At 41.0% G+C, this 23,548-nt stretch overlaps 2 protein-coding genes across 2 annotated transcripts; one reads left to right on the top strand and one right to left on the bottom strand.

Annotated features, from left to right (window-relative positions):
* Positions 1-421: 421 nt before the first annotated feature.
* On the bottom strand, positions 422-12,158 carry LOC139458255 (BOS complex subunit TMEM147-like). The gene is made up of 6 exons (XM_071239625.1): positions 12,028-12,158; positions 10,035-10,170; positions 9,391-9,527; positions 7,229-7,313; positions 5,927-6,048; positions 422-3,962 (listed from the first exon to the last, which is right to left on the bottom strand). Exons 1-6 carry the CDS (start codon positions 12,102-12,104, stop codon positions 3,827-3,829), a joined length of 693 nt encoding a protein of 230 aa, XP_071095726.1. The 5' UTR covers positions 12,105-12,158; the 3' UTR covers positions 422-3,826.
* A 216-nt stretch (positions 12,159-12,374) lies between these two features.
* LOC139457648 (protein Flattop homolog) lies at positions 12,375-21,469 on the top strand. The gene is made up of 5 exons (XM_071239001.1): positions 12,375-12,518; positions 14,993-15,049; positions 16,976-17,111; positions 19,692-19,801; positions 20,969-21,469. Exons 1-5 carry the CDS (start codon positions 12,492-12,494, stop codon positions 21,404-21,406), a joined length of 768 nt encoding a protein of 255 aa, XP_071095102.1. The 5' UTR covers positions 12,375-12,491; the 3' UTR covers positions 21,407-21,469.
* Positions 21,470-23,548: the final 2,079 nt, after the last annotated feature.

Here is a 23,548-nt window from a genome sequence, read left to right as displayed (position 1 = left end):
AGGTGAAATGGGGTTTAACGTGTGTCCAAGATTATTGCACTTATATAGCGACGTTCATGTACGTGTGTGTGTTTGTATGGCTGCTTGTACTAGTCCAGACTGATGCCAATTTATAGTGATAGCTCACAGAGATACCATGCCGCAGTTTAACATGGATATTCCACTCAGAAAACAGTATACTGACTCCGAGCCAACCGGTCCTTGTTTTAGCCCCTTAATACCGAGCGTCAAACAGGGTAATAACATGTACCATCTTTTAACATCTTTTGGTATCACGGGGCCGGGGATCGAACCCCGAACCTTCCGCACTCTTGGCGGACGCTCTACCACTAGACCACGGAGGCGGTCCCACCTCCCTATGTAGCTGGAATATCGCCAGTCCTCAAACCAGTCCAGTTTGAATAATCAGAAACACTTCAAGTCTGTTTACATAAAACATTTATTACATGACATAACCGACCATACACACACAGTCCACTAGACATGCGGAGTTGGCTCATCTTCCCGAGGCAAGGGAATTAACTGACTGTCAAAGTGGACTTTTAACAATCCAGTGCAAACAATGACCATGTGGTCATCGTGACGACAATGATATAAATATAAGAACACACACTTCGACACAAGCACACAATATACACATCTGGTTACAGTCTCACAGCTATTCATTACTATAAGGTTTTAAGGACCTATAAGGTTATAAGGACCTAGGTAAAGAGCATGGGGTGCCTCAGCTAAGTGGGGTTAAATAACTTCAGAGTTATCTCCCTTCCTTTCAGTTTCAGGTGCTACTCCAGTTTCGTTTAAAGCGCACCTTGGTGTGTATACTTACATTCTTCATTGTATTGTACTATGACCTGACTGAGTTGGGTTCAACTCCACTTTGAACAGTATTCTTGTTATATCAGGCTTGTCAGCTTAATGTGGAAGGAAAGCCTGAAGTGATGCACGTCTCAGACGTTTACCACTTCATCAGCAAAGGGCCAGTCGCTTGCAAGCGATGTACAGCGATTCGTCTTACAACAGTGCCCTAACTTTCAGCCGCTTGCAAACGAAACAATCGCTGGCTGAGGTCGCTTCGTTGACAAACCAAAATGGCGGCTGACTTTGACAGCGGAAGAAGAAATTCTTGATTGGATCAACGAGGAAATGAGCAAAGGGAGCTGACACCCCATCATCCTCGGTCGGATCCACATCTTCAAAGTAGTCATTAATTTGATCAGCTCATCATCGAGCCTCTTTCCAATGTTCTTCATTAGATCTACGTCAAGGCAACCAAGCGGTAGCTGCGCTGCAATTTTGGAAGAGTGCCCAAGCGCTTCAAACTGTTGCAGACCCCGGGGTGAGTGAGTAAGTTTCTTTCTCTAAGCGATTAGTGGCTTGCAACGCGCCCCTAGTAAAATAACCTGGGTGAACCAGGATTCAAGTGAGTGAGTGAGTTGGGATTAACTTCGCTTTTAACAGTATTACAGTTATATCGCGGTGTGTCAGTTTAATGTGACAGGAAAGCCCAAAGTGATGCAGGTCTCAGGTCTCAGACATGAAGGTCTTCACTTCGGTGAAATCCAAATATGGTCCTGACAAACCTAGAAACATAATCGGGACGAACCGGTATTCGAACCCACAATCATAGGTTTCTGGCGTGCCCAAGGGACGTAACTCTGCACAGTGAATCACTGCGCCTTAGACAACTGGGCCACCCGTGCCCAAACTGGGATTTGAACCAACGATCGTAGGTTTCTGGCGTGCGCAGAAATAGAGTGTTTGGGGTAGGGGGTGATATTAACAGTATTTAGGCTAGAGAGGACTTTCTTCACACCAAGGGAGCTCAGCACAATTGGACTTTGAGAAGATTAGAGTACAAACTATCTAGATCAGTCTGTTAGCCACCAGCCCGAGTCAATTACAATTTTGTTCAGTCTAGTAAGGTCTGGTAATGACAGCCCAAATACCACTGAACTCTACTGATGCTTGGACCCTTAATAGGGCTAGCGGATACAAAGTGTTATGGCACAGACTGTACCATATGATAAAATAATGTATCCTTTCTTCAATCAAGGAAACATGCAGTGTATAATTAATGCTGCCTCGTATATTTGCTCTGTCAGCTTAATTTGGAAGGAATGCTTTAAATCATACAGGTTGACACCGCCACACATGGTGCCCAGGGATCCATTTTTTGTTTGTTTGTTTGTTTATTAACACCACACTCAGCACTATTCCAGCTATAAGACGGCAGTCTGTAAATGATCAAGTCTGGTGCAGATAATCCAGTGATTGACATCATGAGCATCGATCCATGCAATTGGGATATGATGACATGTATCAACCAAGTCAGCGAGTCTGACCACCCAATCCCGTTAGTGCCAAGGATTTGGGTCAGCCAGGGATCCATAATCAGCAGATCCTGGCAACTAAAGGGAGATAACTCAGCAAGGTGTGGCACCTTAAGCAACTGGGCCACCCAGAGTGACAGGGACAGGGATGACGTCAATGGCTGAAAAAAGTGCTCACACCAAGTTATTTAGTCTTCTTGTAAGATTACTGAAGAATCGCTACAAACTAATAAACAGGTACTATCTTTATAAGGCATCCTAAAGTTGAAAATACTTTTTGTTATCAAAAGATGCCACTTATGACATTTAGTTTAGATCTTGTATGCACAACACGTTTGATAAAAGGAAACTTGCCTAAACTGTAGATAAATATATCAATGCACTTCAACATTTTTGGCTCTTGAAATGAGTACTTTGGATGATACACAAATTGTCTCTTGCATGATTTTATGACATAAATGTATGAATTTCTGACTTTCATTCTCTCTCAAACAGAAGTTTCAACAAACCTATGATGTACACATCCAGTCAGACGCATTAACACATACAGCATCTTACCCTCCTCCCCCGACTTGCAGCCTCATCATATATATATATATATATACACAGTTGTCTGGAATACAACATCACGCACAGATAGGAATAGGATGTTGTGTGGAAACCAGTTTCCACCAAGCCTGCTGCCGACGCTAGCCAGCATGTTATGGATTATGTACAGATGCCCCATGTTGGGTTGTATAGACTATTCTATAACACTCCACTGTTACTTATCGCACCAGATAGTGCCTAGTTCATTTCATTTGTTGCGGTCAGATCAGTCCTGGTTTTACAAACAACCAGTAGCCAGCATGTTATTATGTACAGACGCCCCATGTCACCAGATAGTGCCTAGTTCATTTCATTAGTTGCAGTCACATCAGTCCAAGTTTTACAAATAACCAGTAGCCAGCATGTTATTATGTACAGACACCCCATGTGGGGTTGTATAGACTATTCTATAATACTCCACTGTTACTTCTCAAACCTAATAATGCCTTGGTGCTCAAAGTTAACTGTACACAAAATTTCATGATAGTCAAATTTCAAACAACCCTTGATAGTAACTCCTACTAATCATGTCTTTTAGGAAAGAAATTACGTGGAAATACAAAAAGGCCATGCAAATTAATATTCTAAAAATCCCTCAACCAAAACATTATTCTTAATTGTATCATAAATATTTATCAGATTCTGTTTTTTGTTCCAAGCCAGTGAAACAAGTAACAGTCAAGCAGACAGCTTGTAGTCTTGAAATGTTATAAATATTCCAAAAACAAACAGAAATATAGACTTGATACCAGTTTGACTGGACTTTGGGATACCATTAACATGAGGCAAACTGCCTTGGTCTGTAGGCTGGCGGAAAGTTCTACCCTACCATCTTGTTCATACTGGCCGACTACATCATTCAAGGGAGGTAACTACAAGGGAGATAACTGTTGTGTTGGTATAGCTCAATAGAAGGAATTCTGGAGTTGAGATGGGATTCCGAGATACATCTGCAGCGAAACCATGGAAACACAGGCTGTGAAAACGGCTTTAGATATCAGCAATGTCCATGATCCGAACCCAACAGCATGGATGAGAATTCTGAAAGAGACAAAAAAAATCTTCAGTATCATACACATTAAATAACTGGAGGTGACACCTTGTTTGTTTGTTTATTTGTTTGTTGTTTAACGCTGCACTCAGCAATATTCCAACTATATGACGGCAGTCTGTAAATAATCAAGTCTGGACCAGACAATCCAGTGATTGACATCATGAGCATCGATTCATGCAGTTGGGATACGATGACATGCATCAACTAAGTAAGCGAGCCTGACCACCCAATCCCGTTATTCGCCCCTCACTACAAGCATAGTCGCCTTTTACTGCAAGATTGGGTTGCTGAAGACCTATTCTACCCCGGATCTTCACAGGTCTTCAAGGTGACTTCTAACTGCATGTTAGAAGTGTGTGCTGCCCAAGTGTGTTGCATGCTACAGAAGTTCACTGCAGTGATGTACGTGTCTGAATTCTTAGTCAGTGCTGTGGAGCGAGTGAGTGAGTATGGTTTTACGCCGCTTTTAGCAATGTTTCAGCAATATCACGGCGGGGGACACTGGAAATAGGCTTCACACATTGTACCCATGTCGGGAATCGCACCAGGGTCTTCGGCGTGACGAACTAACGCTTTAACCACTAGGCTACCCGACCGCCCCCAATGCTGTGGAGTCCACGGTGAGCAGGCTACTCTTGGTAATCACGCACAGTGTTGTCTTACTGTTGCTGTTTTGTTTCATGTGTATTGGGGTACAGTCATTTATTCTTTGTATTTTACAAGATATGTCAGGGATTTATCTAGGATTCCAAACTATGTGCCCTTTGCAGACAATTGGTAACAAATTAATTTTCTTCAAAATTTGGGAACTTCTGAAAAGTACTTATTTCTGTACATTCAGGGATATTTTAACATTTCATGCTCAACTACCCAACTATAGCATGGTACTCACTCTACAATGAGGGGTCTGTAACAGCTAGGCTGCCCCACTATAACACCGGTACTCACTCTACAATGAGGGTCTGTAACAGCTAGGCTGCCCCACTATAACACCGGTACTCACTCTACAATGAGGGTCTGTAACAGCTAGACTACCCCACTATAACACCGGTACTCACTCTACAATGAGGGGTCTGTAACAGCCAGACCATCCCACTTTAACACTGGTACTCACTCAACAATGAGGGGTCTGTAACAGCCAGATTACCCCACTATAACACCGGTACTCACTCTACAATGAGGGCCTGTAACAGCCAGACTATCCCACTATAACACCTGTACACACTCTACAATGAGGGGCCTGTAACAGCCAGACTATCCCACTATAACACCGGTACACACTCTACAATGAGGGATCTGTCACAGCAAGACTATCCCACTATAACACTGGTACTCACTCTACAATGAGGGCCTGTAACAGCCAGACTATCCCACTATAACACCTGTACACACTCTACAATGAGGGGCCTGTAACAGCCAGACTATCCCACTATAACACCAGTACACACTCTACAATGAGGGATCTGTCACAGCAAGACTATCCCACTATAACACTGGCACTCACTCTACAATGAGGGGCCTGTAACAGCTAGATTGCCCCACTATAACACCGGCACTCACTCTACAATGAGGGGCCTGTAACAGCTAGATTGCCCTACTATAACACCGGTACTCACTCTACAATGAGGGCGTGTTACAGCCAGACTATCCAACTATAACACAGGTACTCACTCTACAATGAGGGGCCTGTAACAGCTAGACTACCCCACTACATAACCGGTACTCACTCTACAATGAGGGGTCTGTAACAGCCAGACTACGCAACTATTACACCGGTACTCACTCTACAATGAGGGGCCTGTAACAGCCAGACTACCCCACTATAACACCGGTACTCACTCTACAATGAGGGGCCTGTAACAGCTAGACTACCCCACTATATAACCGGTACTCACTCTACAATGAGGGGCCTGTAACAGCCAGACTACCCCACTATAACACCGGTACTCACTCTACAATGAGGGGTCTGTAACATCCGAGGGCCAGCAGGGACATGACGATGGGGACCAGTGACTTCTGCAGGTCACTGCGGCAGTACAGCCAGACCAACATGGCCATACTGATGTGGTGGATCTGAAACAAACAAATTCATGACAGTCAAAATGGAAACTTGCAAGCATGAGTGAGTGTTTCTCTATTTGAAGAATGTTTCAGTTCTATCAAGGCCTATCTTTGAAGGAAAACTGAAGGGTTGGTTTGGTTTGTTTGTTGTTTAACGCCGCACTCAGCTATATGACGGCGGTCTGTAAATAATCGAGTCTGGACTAGACAATCCAGTGATTGATATCGTGAGCATCGATCCACACAATTTGGATTGATGACATGCATCAACCAAGTCAGCGAGTCTGACTAACCCGTTAGTCGCCTTCTACGACAAGCATAGTCACCTTTTACGGCAAGCATGGGTTGCTGAAGACCACCTCTCTCAAGCACACAAAATTGTGAGTTACAATGATGTAGATGGAGACTGACTGTCAATAAGAAATGCCAAGAAAACATTTCAAGGATTTTGACACGAGGGGGGGGGGATAGATAAAATATGTTTCACTGCTCCTATTTAATGATTTAAACAATAATGCTTTCATATCAGTTTAAATACTGTAAATCTTGAAATTAACGCGAGCGTGAGTGAGTGAGTAAGGTTTTTTACGCCGCTTTTAGCAATATTCCAGCAATATCACGGCGGGGGACACCAGAAATGGGCTTCACACATTGTACCCATGTCGGGAATAACACGAGCGTGAATTGGTCTTTATTCGCATTAATGAAACTTCATATTAATCTCTTTCAAAATGACTATCAACAATAAGACGGACTCACTGCACACTTTGGATAGCGGAAATACCAACTTGAACATAAACACAAACACTGTTTATTGAGCAGAATATTGACAGAATAAACATATAAACTGTGTGTTGTTCTTAGGAGAACACTTTATTGTTTTTATGGAATGCTCTTCTCAACGGTGCTATTTGTGTTTGATTGGATTAATTTAAGGTTGGATTAAGTTAAGGACATGTACCATTCCACTGGGGATTGGATGAGGGGAGTCGCATTTTTGGCTAGGGGTCGGCAGTCGTATTAATTTTTAGATGCATTAATATCAAGATTTACAGTACATTAGACACTAAACACAAGAACGCTAAGGAACTCCTCTCCTTCACTGAACATTCTGAACATTCTGGAAATTTTGATCTTCAACTTTATGAGGTGAACCATTTTCCAGTGTGATGATATATGATGGTACACTCACCAGACTAACGTTGGAATCAAAGCTCATCTGCACATACTTCCAGTCGAACTCCACTCCTCTTGCTCCGACCCAGAGGGGCAGAAACCTGTACACAAACATTAAAGAATATGTCAGCAGGGCCAGTGGATGAGTTTGTACATAGTCCTCATAACTCCAAATAGCAATCAAAGATTTAAATACATACGCTAGAACAAAATACAAAGGGAGTTATTTTACACCTTTTCACAACAATTTCCATAAATAATGAGTGAGTTGGGTTTAACGCCGCTTTTAACAGTATTACAGTTATATCACGGCGTGTCAGCTTAATGTGGGAGGAAAGCCCGAAGTGATGCAGGTCTCAGTCGTTTACCACTTCGGTGAAACCCACGAGCATGGGTATGGTGCTGACAAACCTAGAAACATAATTGGGACGAACCGGGATTCAAACCCACAATCATAGGTTTCTGGCGGGCCGAAGGGACCCAACTCTTCACAGCAAATCGTGGTGCCTTAGACGACTGGGCCACCCGTGTCCCCAATAAATAATGAATAAGCAATGACAATAACTCTTACTACAAGAAAATCTGGAAATGCACTGTTAAAATTGTTTAGGATGGCCAATCCCATTGAAAACAGATCATATTCCTCACTGCCGCTAAACAAAGATCTGAGGACATACCATTACAGATCATGTCTGAACGACCTTTCGCAAACGTTGATCGACCAGTGAAATGACAAACAAGAAGTCGCCATTGAAAGCAGCTTTCTTGAGGTAGTTTCAAACTGGTGATATCCATTTCAGACTATGTTTCAACATTTGTTGACAAAATTCTCGATTAAACATTTGAAAACTGAACAAAAAGAACATTCTGGAATGCCTAAAACTGACAATGGCATAACTTCTCGCGTACTATGTAACGTCTCTTCGGTTCAAATGTTTATCCAACTGAATCGAGAGATGATTTGACGGAATAAATGATACAGACCATAACGGTTATTCAGAATACCCTGTGTTAACATTTTCAAGGTTGCATGATTAGAAAACACATTCCGACTGTCACTTTCTTAATCTGGTAATGGATGCACTGATTGGTCAGATGAAAGGTCGTTTTGACGTGACCCCTACCTTTGTTCACCGGATGCGACATCTTGAATCTGATTTTAATGATGGCCAGCTAGTAACTTGTAGTGTATGTATGTGTCATTGTCGGACACTGACCAAAATACCTACTGGATCTCTACTAGACACAATGGATCCGACCAAAAAGGTTTTAAAAGGTATTACTTCTTTGTGCAAATAGAGTGAGAAACTAACCAAGAAGATACCCCTATACTACGCAGGGATTTTTCCGTTGCAGAGTTTAGAGTCAATCTTTCTCAGATTCAAAGTCGTACAAACTGAAATTACTTTGTTTGTCCCCAAAATAACACTAGACCTTCAGACCAGCATTTATTTAATTTCACTGGTCCTTATGCAAATATACTAGACTCGGACCAGCAGACCAGTGTTAGTGCATATGGTAGTGCATGTGTTGTTTAACACCACACTTGGCAACATTGCAGCTATATAGAAACACAGTAAATAATCATGATAATAGAGTCTAATGATTGATATTGTGAGCAACAATCCACATGATCAGGGTTTTGTCTGTTTGTTGCAATATTCCAGCTACATCACAACCTTTGCATGTGTTAGTGACGGGTGCTACCTGTGGGGCAGGATGATCTGTAAATAATCGAGTCTGGACCATCAGTCAAGTGACTGACATGCAACTGTAACATGATGACATGCATCAACCAAGTCAGCGAGCCTGACCACCCGATCCTGTTGGTCGCCTTTTACGACAAGCATAGTCACCTTTTACAGCAAGCATGGGTTGCTGAAGACCTTTTCTATCCTGGATCTTCACAGGGACACAATCAGGGTAGTATGACATCCATGTCATCATACAAGTCACCTATTCAGGGATGAGAATGGATATTTTCCCTTTCAGCTTAAACATCTTTGCAACATGTTGCAATGGAGCAAGGTCCATAATCTGAGGGAAGCCATCATATTTTAACAATTTTGTGGTCACTAAAATTTGTGGATCTGTGGAAGATTCTCATCCCTGCCTATTACAACCAGCATCGGTCTCCGGGGTGTGACTGCCACCCGGAACCCCCACTGGGGACAGTACCTGGTCATGACGAGTTCTGCGGTCGCCCACCCCATGCCTGCTATCATGAACTTGAGCTGACCCTTCCCTGCAATCCGGGACATAACGAAGTGGATGCCCACCAGGTCGGCCAAGTCAACGGTGCACTTGAGGAACTCCTGAAGCAAAACATTGGAAAGCTTTTCATCTACCAGCCTCTGTTTTGTAGCAGACTGCTACCAGTACATGTGTGTATCTGTCATAAACTGACTGTTGTCTTAAATTTGAGTAGCTTGAAAAAACTGTTTTCTTTGTAATTGAGGTGAGGTGAGGTGAAATTGGGTTTAACGTCGCGTCCAAGATTATTGCACATGTGTGTGTGTGTGTGTGTGGCTGCTTGTACTAGTCCGGACTGATGCCGATTTATAGTGCTAGCTCACTGAGATACCAACTAATACCATGCCGTAGTTTAACATGAATACCCTACTCAGACACAGTATACTGACTCAGAGCCGACCAGTCCTTGTTTTAGCCCCTTAATGCTGAGCGCCAGACAGGGTAACAACAAGTACCCTCTTTTAACATCTTTTGGTATGACGCAGCCCGGGATCATACCCCGGACCTTCCGCTCTGTGGGCAGACGATCTACCACAAGACCACGGAGGCGGTCTGTGTTATTGACTTACCCCTGTGACGTCCAGCCCGCCAATCGGCACTTCTGAAGCTGGGAAGAATGTGGCAAGGATCAACATCTTTACCAGCTGAGTGAACATGTACGCTCCACCAGCCTGCACACATTTCCAGAATGCACTGTACTCTGCCCTGAAATATAGTGTTTTGTGGAGCATGTTAGCCTTTCTGCATAAAATAATACATCAACCTGCAAAGGAAACTGGACAAATTTGGACTCCAAATTTATTTATTTCAAAGAAGTCACATGTCTTCTAATAGTTATAAAACCCATCAGTAACAGTATTCAACATATTAAAAGGCTGCCAGAAATCAATATTGATAATTAACTATGAGCATGATGAGATCAGGCTCAACAAATATACTAATTAATAATCTGTCAAGTCTACAAGGTCTATAACCATCATAACACATGGCATATTGAACTGATTCCAAAATGTAGGGATTTGGTCGAATATCTCAATATTGATGTATCAATAAATTGTTAATGTGAATGCTACAATGATACAAATTTATGAAGATCAATACTAAGTTAATAATTCACTGCCAAAGAAACATTTACATTTGCTAAGTTGACTGGTTGGTTTGTTGTTTAACGCTGCATTTAGCAATATTACAGCTATATGGTGGCAGTCTGTAAATAATCGAGTCTGGACCATACAATCCAGTGATTAATATCATGAGCATCGATCCACGCAATTGGGATCGATGACATGCATCAACCAAGTCAGCAAGCCTGACCACCCGATCCCGTTAGTTGCCTTTTACAACAAGCATAGTCACCTTTTACGGCAAGCGTAGGTTGCTGAAGACCTATTCTACCTCGGAATCTTCATGGGTCTACATTTGCTAAGATTACCACGGTTAAGATGGATAGTAAGAAGCCAGAAAAATCAATTTTGAACATCTGAGGGATCAGCCTAGTTCATTTTGAGCATTAACATGATTAAGTTGGAAGTTGTTATTTTAACACATACAGAATAATGTATTTTGTTATAAATCAATATACTGATACACTGTGATACTTTTGAGTTGATACAATCAATACTAAACTTTCCCATCAATGACTACCCTGCCAAAATGTTACACGATTAAACATTTGAACCCAATATGTTGACATCAACCGTTTGACCCGTGAAGATCTGGGGTAGAACAGGTCTTCAGAATCCATGTTTGCCGAAACAGGCGACTATCCTTATCGTAAGCATGGTAAGAGGGGACTAACGGGATCAGGTGGTCAGCAATATTCCAGTGATTGACATGATGAGCATCAATCCACACAAATGGGATACAATGACATGCATCAACCAAGTCAGCGAGCTTGACCACCCGATCCCGTTAGCCGCCTCTTACGACAAGTAAGTCGCCTTTTACAGCAAGCAATTATCCAATCACTTTCTGCAAATTGGGATTGATGACATGCATCAACCAAGTCAGCGAGCCTGACCACCCGATCCCGTTAGTCACCTCTTACGACAAGTAAGTCGCCTTTTACAGCAAGCAATTATCCGATCACTTTCTAGAAATGCGTGGGGTTACATCAGAAAGTAAAAGCAGAGCAGTTCACAGCAAAATTCCACAGTTTCTAAGTAAGCTCGAGTAATTCTGCCCCAGAAATTCAGAACCATAACTGAGAAGTTAAAAAAAATGAATCCTGCACTAAACTGATTATTTTCTGCTACTGCTCAGAGATGACAAAAAGTTGACAAATAGGCTTTAGTTTCAGCAACAACTAGTCGACATTTCATAATGGTCTCCGTATAATTTTACAAATATATTAATGATTCCATCTTTCAGGCTCATATCAGTTTACAGTTGTCGTATCTTCCGATCAGAATAAATGGACCAGCCGATTTCAGGGAATGCAAGTAATGTTCAGATGTTGTCAACAATACTTATACTACAAGCCATTACCGTGTGAGCCGGTTAGAAATGGTTCGATTAACTCGTTAATATGTATCGCATTGATGACAAATTCTTCCAACTTACAGTCCAGAACACTTGTACAGGATGACATATGGAATGTAAGCAAGAGCAACACAATTTCCAAAGTGAAAAAATGTCATTTTCGGTAAATATTTCCTCAAATTATCCGATCACTTTCTGGCTTCGTCCAAACCGGAAACGCGTGGGGTTGTCAATTGTAGTTCAGCATAAAATATAATTATAATGTGATTTAGGTATTTAAAAATACTTATTATATTTCATCATAATCTATTCGTAACTTTACGTGGCCCCTTTACTTTCACATCATGAGTGTTTGAATGTGAAAAAAGCACACATATTTCAAAACGGAAGTTGGTATTCATTTACTGCGGAGTACTTGGATACAGGAAAGGTTGTTTTGACAACGTGGTAAGCAGCGGGTAAGCGGGGAGAAGTTCACTGTCACTTCCTGGAAAAAGTGAATCTGGTAATTAAGGGGACCGCTTCTTACCCAGCGACCGGACAAGATGAGCATCAATTTCAGTGCAAACCAGGTAAACAATCACATTATTTTGTGACTGGTACATAATCAGTTAAAATGACTTGAAAAGAACAATGACTGAAGTTCTGCACTTCGTAATGTCTGTATGCTTTCATATATGGGGCCCCAAATATGTTGTACATTAAACGCGTTTTTTACAATATGGGTTTGTGAAACGTCAAGAGTGAGGATATATGTTGTTGTTGCATACTATAATTAGATTAACATCTTTCTCTGGACTAACATTAACGTCTGTGAAGTATATGTTACAGATATTTTGGTTAAATCTTTGGCTACTTTGCAGATGCTCAAGCTCCTTTCTTAGAAACGGTTTCGATTTTTTTTATCTGCCAAGACATTTAGTCATCCTGCTGAAATAAAGGTGTTTGGGTTCCTGGTGAAAATACTTTTATGAGGGACCGGTCATTGATTATAGGATTATAGGGGTGGGTGAGAGAGGTGCAGGTTAAAACAGCACCTCAGCAAAACGTCATCGATTTGTATGCAAAAACGGCATGCATTTGACGAAAATGACTACTATGTGTCGGGCGAAAACGGCACCTCTATTTTTAATAACGTAGTATATATATATGGTTTATTTACAGGTAATTTGATGTATTTGATGTATTATGTTTACCCATTATGACACCAATGGATTAAGAACTTTTCCAAAAAAAATTATTTTTGCAAATTTTCTTGATAAATAATAAGAAAAATAATACTGTTTTGTTCTTGATAAAGTGTACCTGCTAAAACTAATAATTTTTAATACTTTAGACAAAATTTATTTTATGTATTGTCTCCTGCTTTGAGAAGATCATACTTTAAATTGGAGTAGGGGGCTAATTTCTAATGTAAACTTGTTTTAACATTTCACAATTATTGGTGTTTGCAAGTGACCATGTAAGTTTAATTTCATTTAATTTACAAAGGTAAAACAAAAGAATAAGGTGCTGTTTTCGCCAGGCAATATTAGCCGTTTTCGCTTGAGGCGAGGTGACGTTTTCACTATAACCCGGTGAAAGGAATAAGCGGTGGGTCACAAAACAAAATTGACAGTCTCTAGGGGAGTGTCATAATAAAATACACATGTTTGCTGATGATAATAAAAATTGACATTTTATAATAAAATATATAATACATGTATTATGTTATTTCAGGAGGGGTTATGAAAAAAATGTACAACGATATGGGGAGGGTCATTTAAAAATATGACAAGCATTAGGGGAGGGTCAATATTTTCAGCATGCTAGTGTATCAAAAATCTGTGCAAGTGAACCAAATCTTTTAACATTAATGAGCCTAGGTAATCTCTTCATTTTCAGAATATGAAGAAAAATAAACTTTCAAAAATATCGTTGACTTGCTTGGGAGTTTTCAAATAATTTTATTTCAAGTTTTGCAGGAGAGAATACTGTTTTCTGTCTGCTAATCTTAAACACACTAACTAATCCATCATTTGCCTTAAAAGAATGGTTACTCAACTGTGGATACATCCAAATTACTCTCATGCATTTTGAGACCGCCCCCGTGGTCCAGTGGTAGAGTGTCCGCCCAAAGAGCGGACGGTCCGGGGTTTGATCCCTGGCCGCATCATACCAAAAGACATTAAAAGATGGTACTTGTTGTTACCCTGTCTGGCGCTCAGCATTAAGGGGCTAAAACAAGGACTGGTCGGCTGGAATGAGAAATGGAATTCATAATCACATACAGACTCTGGTCAGGTATTTGTTAACTTTAATTTACTTTTTGCCAAAATGCTTCAATCTCCCCCAAAATTGTTTAGGAATATAAATTATTTGATTGGGGTGGGGGATCAACACATTATTGGTAAACAGGCGGTATGTAGTGGATCCAGGTTGTCCTATTTCAAGCAGGTTGTGTGATGGTAAATTTTTCTACCCGGGTGCCCGACCCTCTTTTACCCAGCCCTACCCGGGCACCCACTGTAGGTCTCAAGAGCTGATCACATAATGTCTGATTGGTGATTGTTTGACTACAGCCCAGCCCTACCCACTGTAGGTCTCAAGAGCTGGCACATAATGTCTGATTGGTAATTGTTTGACCACAGCCCTGGCTAAAACTATTTAGATATACATGTATCAAACAATCAGAACATGGGTACACAGAAGTTGACTGAAGCTTTATCTTTACTCAAACATATACAAGTCAAAAGGAATGTGTGCATCGTCAGAAAGAAATGCGAACATTAGGGACTTGTAGTGTAACCACTGAGCTATAGTGAGTTTTTGACAATAAATAATCTATCTCATAACTAACCACGGTCCGGGAAGTACTGTGGGTACCCGGGTCCTACTCAGGACCCACCCTACCTGAGTACCCGAATCCCTGAGTACCCGAATACCCTAATGGGACAACTAGATATATGTTTAGAATGGTAAGTATTTTACATCTTCATTCTTACTTGATGCACTTGCACTGTTATCATGTTGTTATCTTTTCCAATTATCTTTCTTTTCTTTACAGTATGAAAATGCATTCAAGACTTTGAAGAACTGGGAAGTGCCAAAAGGGTTTGGTCGCGTGAGTAATAAATACTCTTTCCCTCTCGGCTGGGTACGCCGACACAGAACTTTGTACATACAGACACAAACAGAGATGGGTACGCCGACACTGAACTTTGTACATACAAACACAAACAGATGGGTACGCCGACACTGAACTTTGTACATACAAACACAAACAGATGGGTATGCTGACACTGAACTTTGTACATACAAACACAAACAGATGGGTACGCCGACAATGATCTTTGTACATGCAAACACAAACAGATGTGTACGCCGACACTGAACTTAGTACTTACAAACACAAACTGATGGGTACGCCGACACGGAACTTTGTACATACAAACACAAACATATGAATCAAAGGATCAACAATGAGACATTTTGTGTACAATTTTAACGTACAATTTTAACGTACAATTTCTTGTCTTCCTTCCAATATATGTACTTCAAAGTGAGAGGTGAGGTGAGGTTAAATGGAGTTTGGCATCATGTCCGAGATTATTGCACTTATACAGCGACGTGCATGCTTTGTTTGTTTGTTGTTTTACGCTGCGCTCAGCAATATTCCAGCTATATCACAGCGGTCTGTAAAATAATCAAGTCTGGACCAGACAATCCAGTGATTGATCCATGAGCATCGATCCACGCAATTGGGATCGATGACATGCATCAACCAAGTCAGTGAGCCTGATGTGTGTGTGCTAACCCACTGAGATACCACGCCCCGCAATTTGACATGAACACCCCACTCAGCCACAGTATACTGACTCTAAATGCAGTGTGCCAGTCAGGGTAACAACAAGTACCATCTTTTAACATCTATTGTTATGCACAAACCTAGGGTTTCAAACCTCTGACAATCAACTCTCCAGGCGGACACTCTACCATTAGACCATGTAGGCGGTCTCAAAGTGAGAGAAGTGAGGGGTAGGGAGAACGAGTCTGGTCGGGATACGATGACATGCATCTACCAAGTCAGCACGCCTGATCACCCAATCCCGTTAGTCGCCTCTTACGGCAAGCATGGGTTGCTGAAGACCTATTCTACCCCGGATCTTCACGGGTCAGAATGAGCAAGATGGCTGTGTGGTCTCAGCATTGAGAGACCTGTGTACACATAAACACAATCTCATTAAAATCAGATCTTTGCACTCAAGATGTCGCAACCGGTGAACAAAGGTAGGGGTCACGTCAGAACGACCTTTCATCTGACCAATCAGTGCATCCATTACCAGATTAAGAAAGTGACAGTCCAATCTCATTAAAATCAGATCTTAGTTTTCGCTATCGCTAAACAAAGATCTGAGAACATCCCATTAGGGTTCACGTCAGACCGACCTTTCATCCAACCAATCAGAGCATCGCTTACCGACCTTTCATCCAACCAATCATGAAAGTGACAGTCGGAATGTGTTTTCTAATTATGCAACCACGAAATATTTAACACTGGGTATTCCAAACGACAGTTACGGGTTTTATGATTATATCCATACAATCTAGGCCATCTATAAGCCATTCCAGAGTGTTCTTCTTATCAGTTTAAATTTTTTTAAACGAGAATACGTCAAAATATGTTTCGAAGCGTAGTCCCCAGTTTGCAACTAGTGTTACCTTTAGCTCGAGAAAGCTGCCTTCTGATTGGCTAATGTCAATTTCTTGTCAGTCATTTCATTGGTCGGTCAAAATTTGTGAAAGGTCGTTCTGACCTGACCCGTAATGGGATGTCCTCAGATCTTTATTTAGCAAGAACTAAGATACGATTTTAATGAGATTGACAAAAACAGGGATGAGGTTGTCAGTGGATGAGAGTGGATGTGTTCAGCTTGAACGTAACTTTGCAGACGTACAGTGTTTATGAAATTCTTCTTTATCAGAATATGCCAAAAATTGTCAAAGAAAGAAAAAATAATCTGTTATCGTAGTTTGTGTGTGTTTTCAGTACCCATCGTCTCGTGACGGATTTACTCAGATCATCGCTTCAGACCGGGGGCACCTGCGACCTGGCGTGACAAGAGACCGGTCATCGCCATGGGGCTCATTCGTCGGCACTTGGGACATGCCCACCAAAGTACCAGGTAAGAACACATACTGATTTTTTAATTATCTTTTTTATTTATTTTTTTAAAATTAAAAAAAAATTAAAAAATTAAATAATTTGTTTATTTTTCTAGAGCATTAACATGGTTTGCATAACAATATATTTAAAGAAATAAGGCATGTCAGCTTGACCAAGGCTAATTAAAGCTTATTGAAGTAATCTCTATTACAATTAATGATGGATAAATTGGGCTTTTGGTGGATAGTTATTATTTCTAAAGTTGAAAATGATTTGTTTTGACAAAATAATGATAAGGTTGTGGTTGTTTTTCCATAAATAACCAAAAAGAAAATTTTCTTTGGATATTGTTACCAGGCTTTGCGTTTTGTGTGATATCCAAATTTCCACATCCTGAAAATGTCCAACTTACCGTATTCGACGTAATAAGCGCCCAGGGCGCTCTCAAAATTAGAAATATGGGGGCTCTTATTAGAATATTATTTTGGTGAAAAAAACAGAGTTGAAAAATAAATTTCGTGGTTTATGCTGACAGTAACCCATGTTACTGTTAGCTTCGACTTCCGTGACCATCGGCATGAGTCATTACTCATGCTATCAACCACTGGTTTGGTGCCATCTCAATAAAATCAGATGTTCGTTCTTGCTACTGCTAAACGAAGATCTGAGGACTTCCCATCACGGATCACGTCACGACCTTCATCTGACCAATCAGACCATCGCTTACCAGATCAGGAAAGTGACAATCAGAACGTGTTTTCAATCATGCAACCCCGAAAAGTTTAACACAGTGTAACGACAGTCACAGACTTCGCTTCAATGGGATTAACATTTGAACAAAGAGACTTTGCATTACCCGTGCAAAGTACTGCCCTGCGATCTAGGCAACCTATTAGGCTAAAAAAATAATAGTCTTGGTTCTCGGGCACCGCCCACATCATCATAAAGTTCACTGCATGTTTTGTTTTTATTTCCTTTTAAATTTTTTTTTAAAAAATCCTTAAATATCAATCAGTAGTCAAATACTGTATTCAAGTATTTTATTCATCAAGGAATACATTTATGTAGGGACGCCCTTTCCCAGGTTGATTGTACACAACTGTTTATTTGGTTGCACAACTGTTTATTTGGTTACATACTAGTTTGAACAACAAGAATAAAACATCGCCATTTTCAATAGCTATTGCCAGAGAACTAATCCTTTTATCACTTGAAGCCTTAGCTATTCCAGCATGTTATTTTGTTCACTTTTCAAATTTTGAATCAAGAACTACCGTATTCGACGTAATAAGCGCCCAGGGCGCTCTCAAAATCAGAAACAGGGGGCTCTTATTAGGATAGTATTTCGGTGAAAAAAAAACAGAGTTGAAAGATAAATTCCGTGGTTTATGCTGACAGCCTGAAATGTTTATATACACAGATATATTTTTCCAGAACTTAATTGCCCATAATTATGGGTTCATATAACACACGAGTGCGTGTTATACCTGAATAAGTAAGTCTTGTGTACATTGATCAATCGAAAAGGGTACTAATTGGGATTGTTCACTAGCCATTATATTAGCAGATATCGACGTGGGCGCTTATTAGAGCGCGGTGCTTATTACGTCGAATACGGTATGTCAAATATTTTTCAATGAGTGAGTTGCCAGTTTGAAACTAGTGCCGTATACCGGTAGCTCGAGAAGCTGCTCTCTGATTGGCTTATGTCGACTTCTTGTTGCGCATTTCATTGGACGGTCAATGTGCATGAAGGTTCGTTCTGACATGACCCTTGCGGCCTTGGCAAGAACTGATTTTAATAAGATTGGGTTTGTCAAGGCTAGGATCAGACGAGCCTGGCTTGAAAGTTATTATTTCGTCTTTGGTAATGCAGACAACTCACCCAACACTCCTACTATTGGGTCAACTGTCCAGTAACCTGTGAAACACTGGGTGGCACTTGATGAAAGTGTGTTGTTGCTATGACCTTTTCGAAGTGGCCCTACAACATGGTTTAGGTCATAGTGCTATTACGGGTGGAAAAGCACTCAGGACTAGAAATATAGGACAAGGGTACCTGCTGTTATAATGTCGGGTACATCATAAAGTACGATAAGGCATGTCATAAGATAGAGTGACCTTGTTTACAGTAGCCATCTGGTGGGTGAATACAAAATCCGGAAGGGGGTACACATAAAACATGGATCGCTTACTGAAAGCGGATTTGTGATTATTATTAGAGTGAGTGAGTGAGTGAGTTTGATTTTACACCGCTTTTAGCAATATTCCAGCAATATCACGGCGGGGGACACCAGAAATGGGCTTCACACATTGTACCCATGTCGGGAATTGAACCCGGGTCTTTGGTGTGATGAGTGAACGCTTTAACCACAAGGCTACCCGACCGCCCCGATTATTATTAGAACACCTGTCTTGCTCTGAAATGCAGGTCTGCATTTTTCATTTCATGTCAGTAACCCAGTGTTGTAAATCTGAAGATTTCTTGCTGCAATGTTATAGTTCATTCCTCAAGCTTGTGAGTAATTTCCTGGCCTGACATTTAACTTATATTTATCCCCAGATGTATAACTGACAGAGTTCCCTCCCTTGTTTCTAGGCAACAACATCACCAACAGCACTGCCCGGTCTGGACAAGCCATTACGAAGTTGGACAGGATGAAGACAGATGGGGACATTATCCTCAGTGGGCATCTCAAGAGGTCCAGGGTAAGGGAGACAACTCTCAACATAATGAAGCCGCCCATCATTGCAAGATAAGGGACCATTCAAAAGTTTGATGTCTGATAAAAAAAAATGTATCCTTAAGTTTTAGACAACCCCCAAACATTTAATTCTGAAAATGTGGAATTCTTGAGTTTTGTGGCTTCATAAGTCATGCATTTTTGTGTTTTGCTCTGCAGGTTCAGAACGATTATTGACTTAGGTTTATTTACTTGGTGTTGAAAGTCATTTGTAGGTTGTTTTTTTTTATCAAATATGCCATTCTATATTACGCACTGCACTAGAAGGGCTAACCCTTCCACTTGGCAAGGTCGGATGTATTTAATGACAACTAACAGCATATGAATATAAATAGGATCAGACTTTTTCTTATATAAGTTAACATAAAAAATCAGATAAATTGATTTTGTCGGATGGCAAAGTTGTAGAACCAAGTCCTTGTGGGTTTCATCTAAGTAAACACCTCATACCTGCATCACTTGAGGCTCTCCTCCTACATGAGGTGAGGTGATTTGAAATGGGGTTTAACGTCACGTCCAAGATTATTGCACTTATATAACCGCGTGCGTGCGTGCATGCGTGCGTGCTTGTCTGCTTGTACTAGTGCGTGCGTGCTTGTCTGCTTGTACTAGTCAAGACTGATGCCGATTTATAGTGCTAGCTCACTGAGATACCATGCTGTAGTTTAACATGAATACCCTACTCAGACACAGTATACTAACTCCGAGCCGACCAGTCCTTGTTTTAGCCCCTTAATGCCAAGCGCCAGACAGGGTAACAAGTACCATCTTTTAACGTCTTTTGGTATGACGCGGCCGGGGATCAAACCCCGGACCTTCTGCTCTCCGGGCGGACGCTCTACCACTAGACCACGGAGACGGTCTCGTCCTACATGAAGCTGACATACCGTGATATATACGTCAAAGCGTTGTTAAACCCATCTCACTCACTCACTCAGTGAATCACTAGTGTACTGAGCCTATGATTAAATATATAACTTGGGAAATGATCAGTTGGTTTGCAATTGTTTTAGAGACAGCTTAAATGTAGGTGAAAAATGTATTTGTAGAGTGTTGATAAAAATGTTCACAAAAGTGTTATTGTTACCACCTGATTTAAATAATAATGTCATCTTATTCCACTTCACCACAGATCCCTCCACCACAGCGGGTTCAGGATGATGTTGAAACCATCTTAGCAGCCACAACTCTGAAACCAGCCACGCCCAAACCAGCCACGCCCAAATCCGCCGCTGGGAGATTATCAGGTGCTGGGGAGCCCGCCGGGGAGTCCCGAATCCGATCTGGAGCAATGAACCCTATCCCGGGCTGTAACAATTCACTCAAGTCCATTGACTGGCCACGTCCGGGAGAATCGCGCATGGAGAGAGCACAGCGGCCATCATCCCATACATCCAAACCACCATCCCCCTCTGTGCCCACATGTCCTGCGGAGATTGCAGCAGCAGGTTTTGCAGCGAACATGGTCGGCACCCCAGAACCGGAACTCCAGGCTCTGCAGAGAGGTACCTCCCCTGCAGGAATGGTGACATGGCATATGCCCAAATCTACGGAACCACCCAAAGTTTAGTGGTTTAAGACTTCAGGGGAATTTAAAATTTGGGAAGTAGTTTTCAACTTTGAACTCAATCTAAATTAATGTCCTCGAATTGATAAATTATGATTTGTTATTTTCTCAGTGATAGTTATTTTGACTCTGAAAGGTTTTTTAATTGACTTACATGGAAATACACTCAGTCAGTGCTATTTGTAATTCAATCATGAAAATATTTACTTTCACATCAGATTGTTGTTAGATTAAAGACATGTATATCCCCTCTTGAAATAAGCCCTTAAACCTTTAGAAAGCAGTTTGAATGTTTAAGATCTTACAAAAGCACATGTGATATTCTGTTTCTTTTACAATCTGTTTATATTTTTGTAAGCATGTGAGTTTTAACCAGTGTGTTTTTGTTCTAACAACAAACTGTGCAAGTTAAGTGATGTCTTACTAATGTCATTCTGAAAGTTGAGAAAGGTCTTGTAAAATCAGAATTATGATTCAATGTTTAAATGTGCATGTGACAAGATCTCTGTATATAAAAGATGACATCTTGAGTCATGACGCTTTAAAGTGGAAGATATATTTATGGTTAAGGTGGGCTGGTGAGGTTGAGTTGTGGGGATGGTATGAGCAGCACATTGTGTCCGTCAAATAACTTAGAATTTGAACATCGTGCTGCACTCTTCAAGGCTTCACACTGTGATATAGCAATACTGCAATCCCTTTGTTTCTTCGTAATGAGTCACAAACGAAAGTATATAAATGTTTGAAAACAATCTGATTGTATAAGGATAATTTTTGTATGAATATTACCAAGAACAATGGTATAATTATTATTTTGAGGTAAATGAAATTTTACCATCACTGCAAAAAGAATAATTTCTCCATGTTTTTTCCTTGACTATTTGCCTTATTGGAGTAGGTACGTCTCATTAGCTAGCCAGACTGAATCATTTCAGCTGTCAACATTTTAGAATGTTCCCTACTCGGCACGTCACATGTTCTGTGTTCTCGTCTTGTCCAAACTTCTTTTACCTCAAGCTTTGTTAATAAAACTGTTAAAACAAATTTGTGTTGCATTCTGAACAACCTTTGCTGCCAGGATGACCAAAGCTATTCACAATTGTACCACAATATTTTTCTCTACATTCTATTCACAGTAAAAGTCTACTTCTGCCAGGATGACCAAAGCTATTCACAAGTGTACCACAATATTTTTCTCTACATTCTATTCACAGTAAGTCTACTTCTGCCAGGATGACCAAAGCTATTCACAAGTGTACCGCAATATTTTTCTCTACATTCTATTCACAATACAAGTCTACTACTGCCAGGATGACCAAAGCTATTCACAAGTGTACCACAATATTTTTCTCTACATTCTATTCACAGTAAAAGTCTACTTCTGCCAGGATGACCAAAGCTATTCACAAGTGTACCACAATATTAGTTTCTAAAATACCAGATACACTTCATTTCAGTAAATTATTCAATGCTTAAATTGTAAATTATAAATCTGGGATTAAAATAACATTGGTGAAAGATAAGAAAATGTTCAGGGAAAAATCTCTTGTTCCCTCATGTTGGTATCTTCTGTTGAGTGAGCGAGTGAGTTTGATTTTACGCCGCTTTTAGCAATATTCCAGCAATATCACGGCGGGGGACACCAGAAATGGGCTTCACGCATTGTACCCATGTCGGGAATCGAACCCAGGTCTTTGGCGTGACGAGCGAACGCTTTAACCACTAAGCTACTCGACCGCCCCTACCTTCTGTTGAAATGGTGCTTGCAGCTTGTGAGATGTGGCGGGATTGTTAACATTGTATAGCATTTACATGGAAACAAACCCACAAACTCTCAGATCATCATAGCCAGCTATGTTCAAAACCTGTTCCCCTGAAGCTGGGTTGTACACTCAGATCCTGTCGTCCCTATGCCTTTGGTTGAACAGCCCATGTTGTGAGAGAACTCATCGCATCCAAGATTATTGCACTTATATAGCGACGTGCATGCACGTGTGTGTGTGTTTGTGTGGCTGCTTGTACTAGTCCTGACTGATGCCGATTTATAGTGCTAGCACACTGAGATACCATGCTGCAGTTTAACATGAATACCCCACTCAGACACAGTATACAGACTCCGAGCCGACCAGTCCTTGTTTTAGCCCC

The sequence above is a fragment of the Haliotis cracherodii genome, unplaced genomic scaffold (assembly GCF_022045235.1).
Source record: "Haliotis cracherodii isolate W230 unplaced genomic scaffold, xgHalCrac1.p SCAF_12, whole genome shotgun sequence".
Taxonomy (NCBI): Eukaryota; Metazoa; Mollusca; class Gastropoda; order Lepetellida; family Haliotidae; genus Haliotis; species Haliotis cracherodii.
This window is presented reverse-complemented; position numbering and strand designations above follow the sequence as displayed.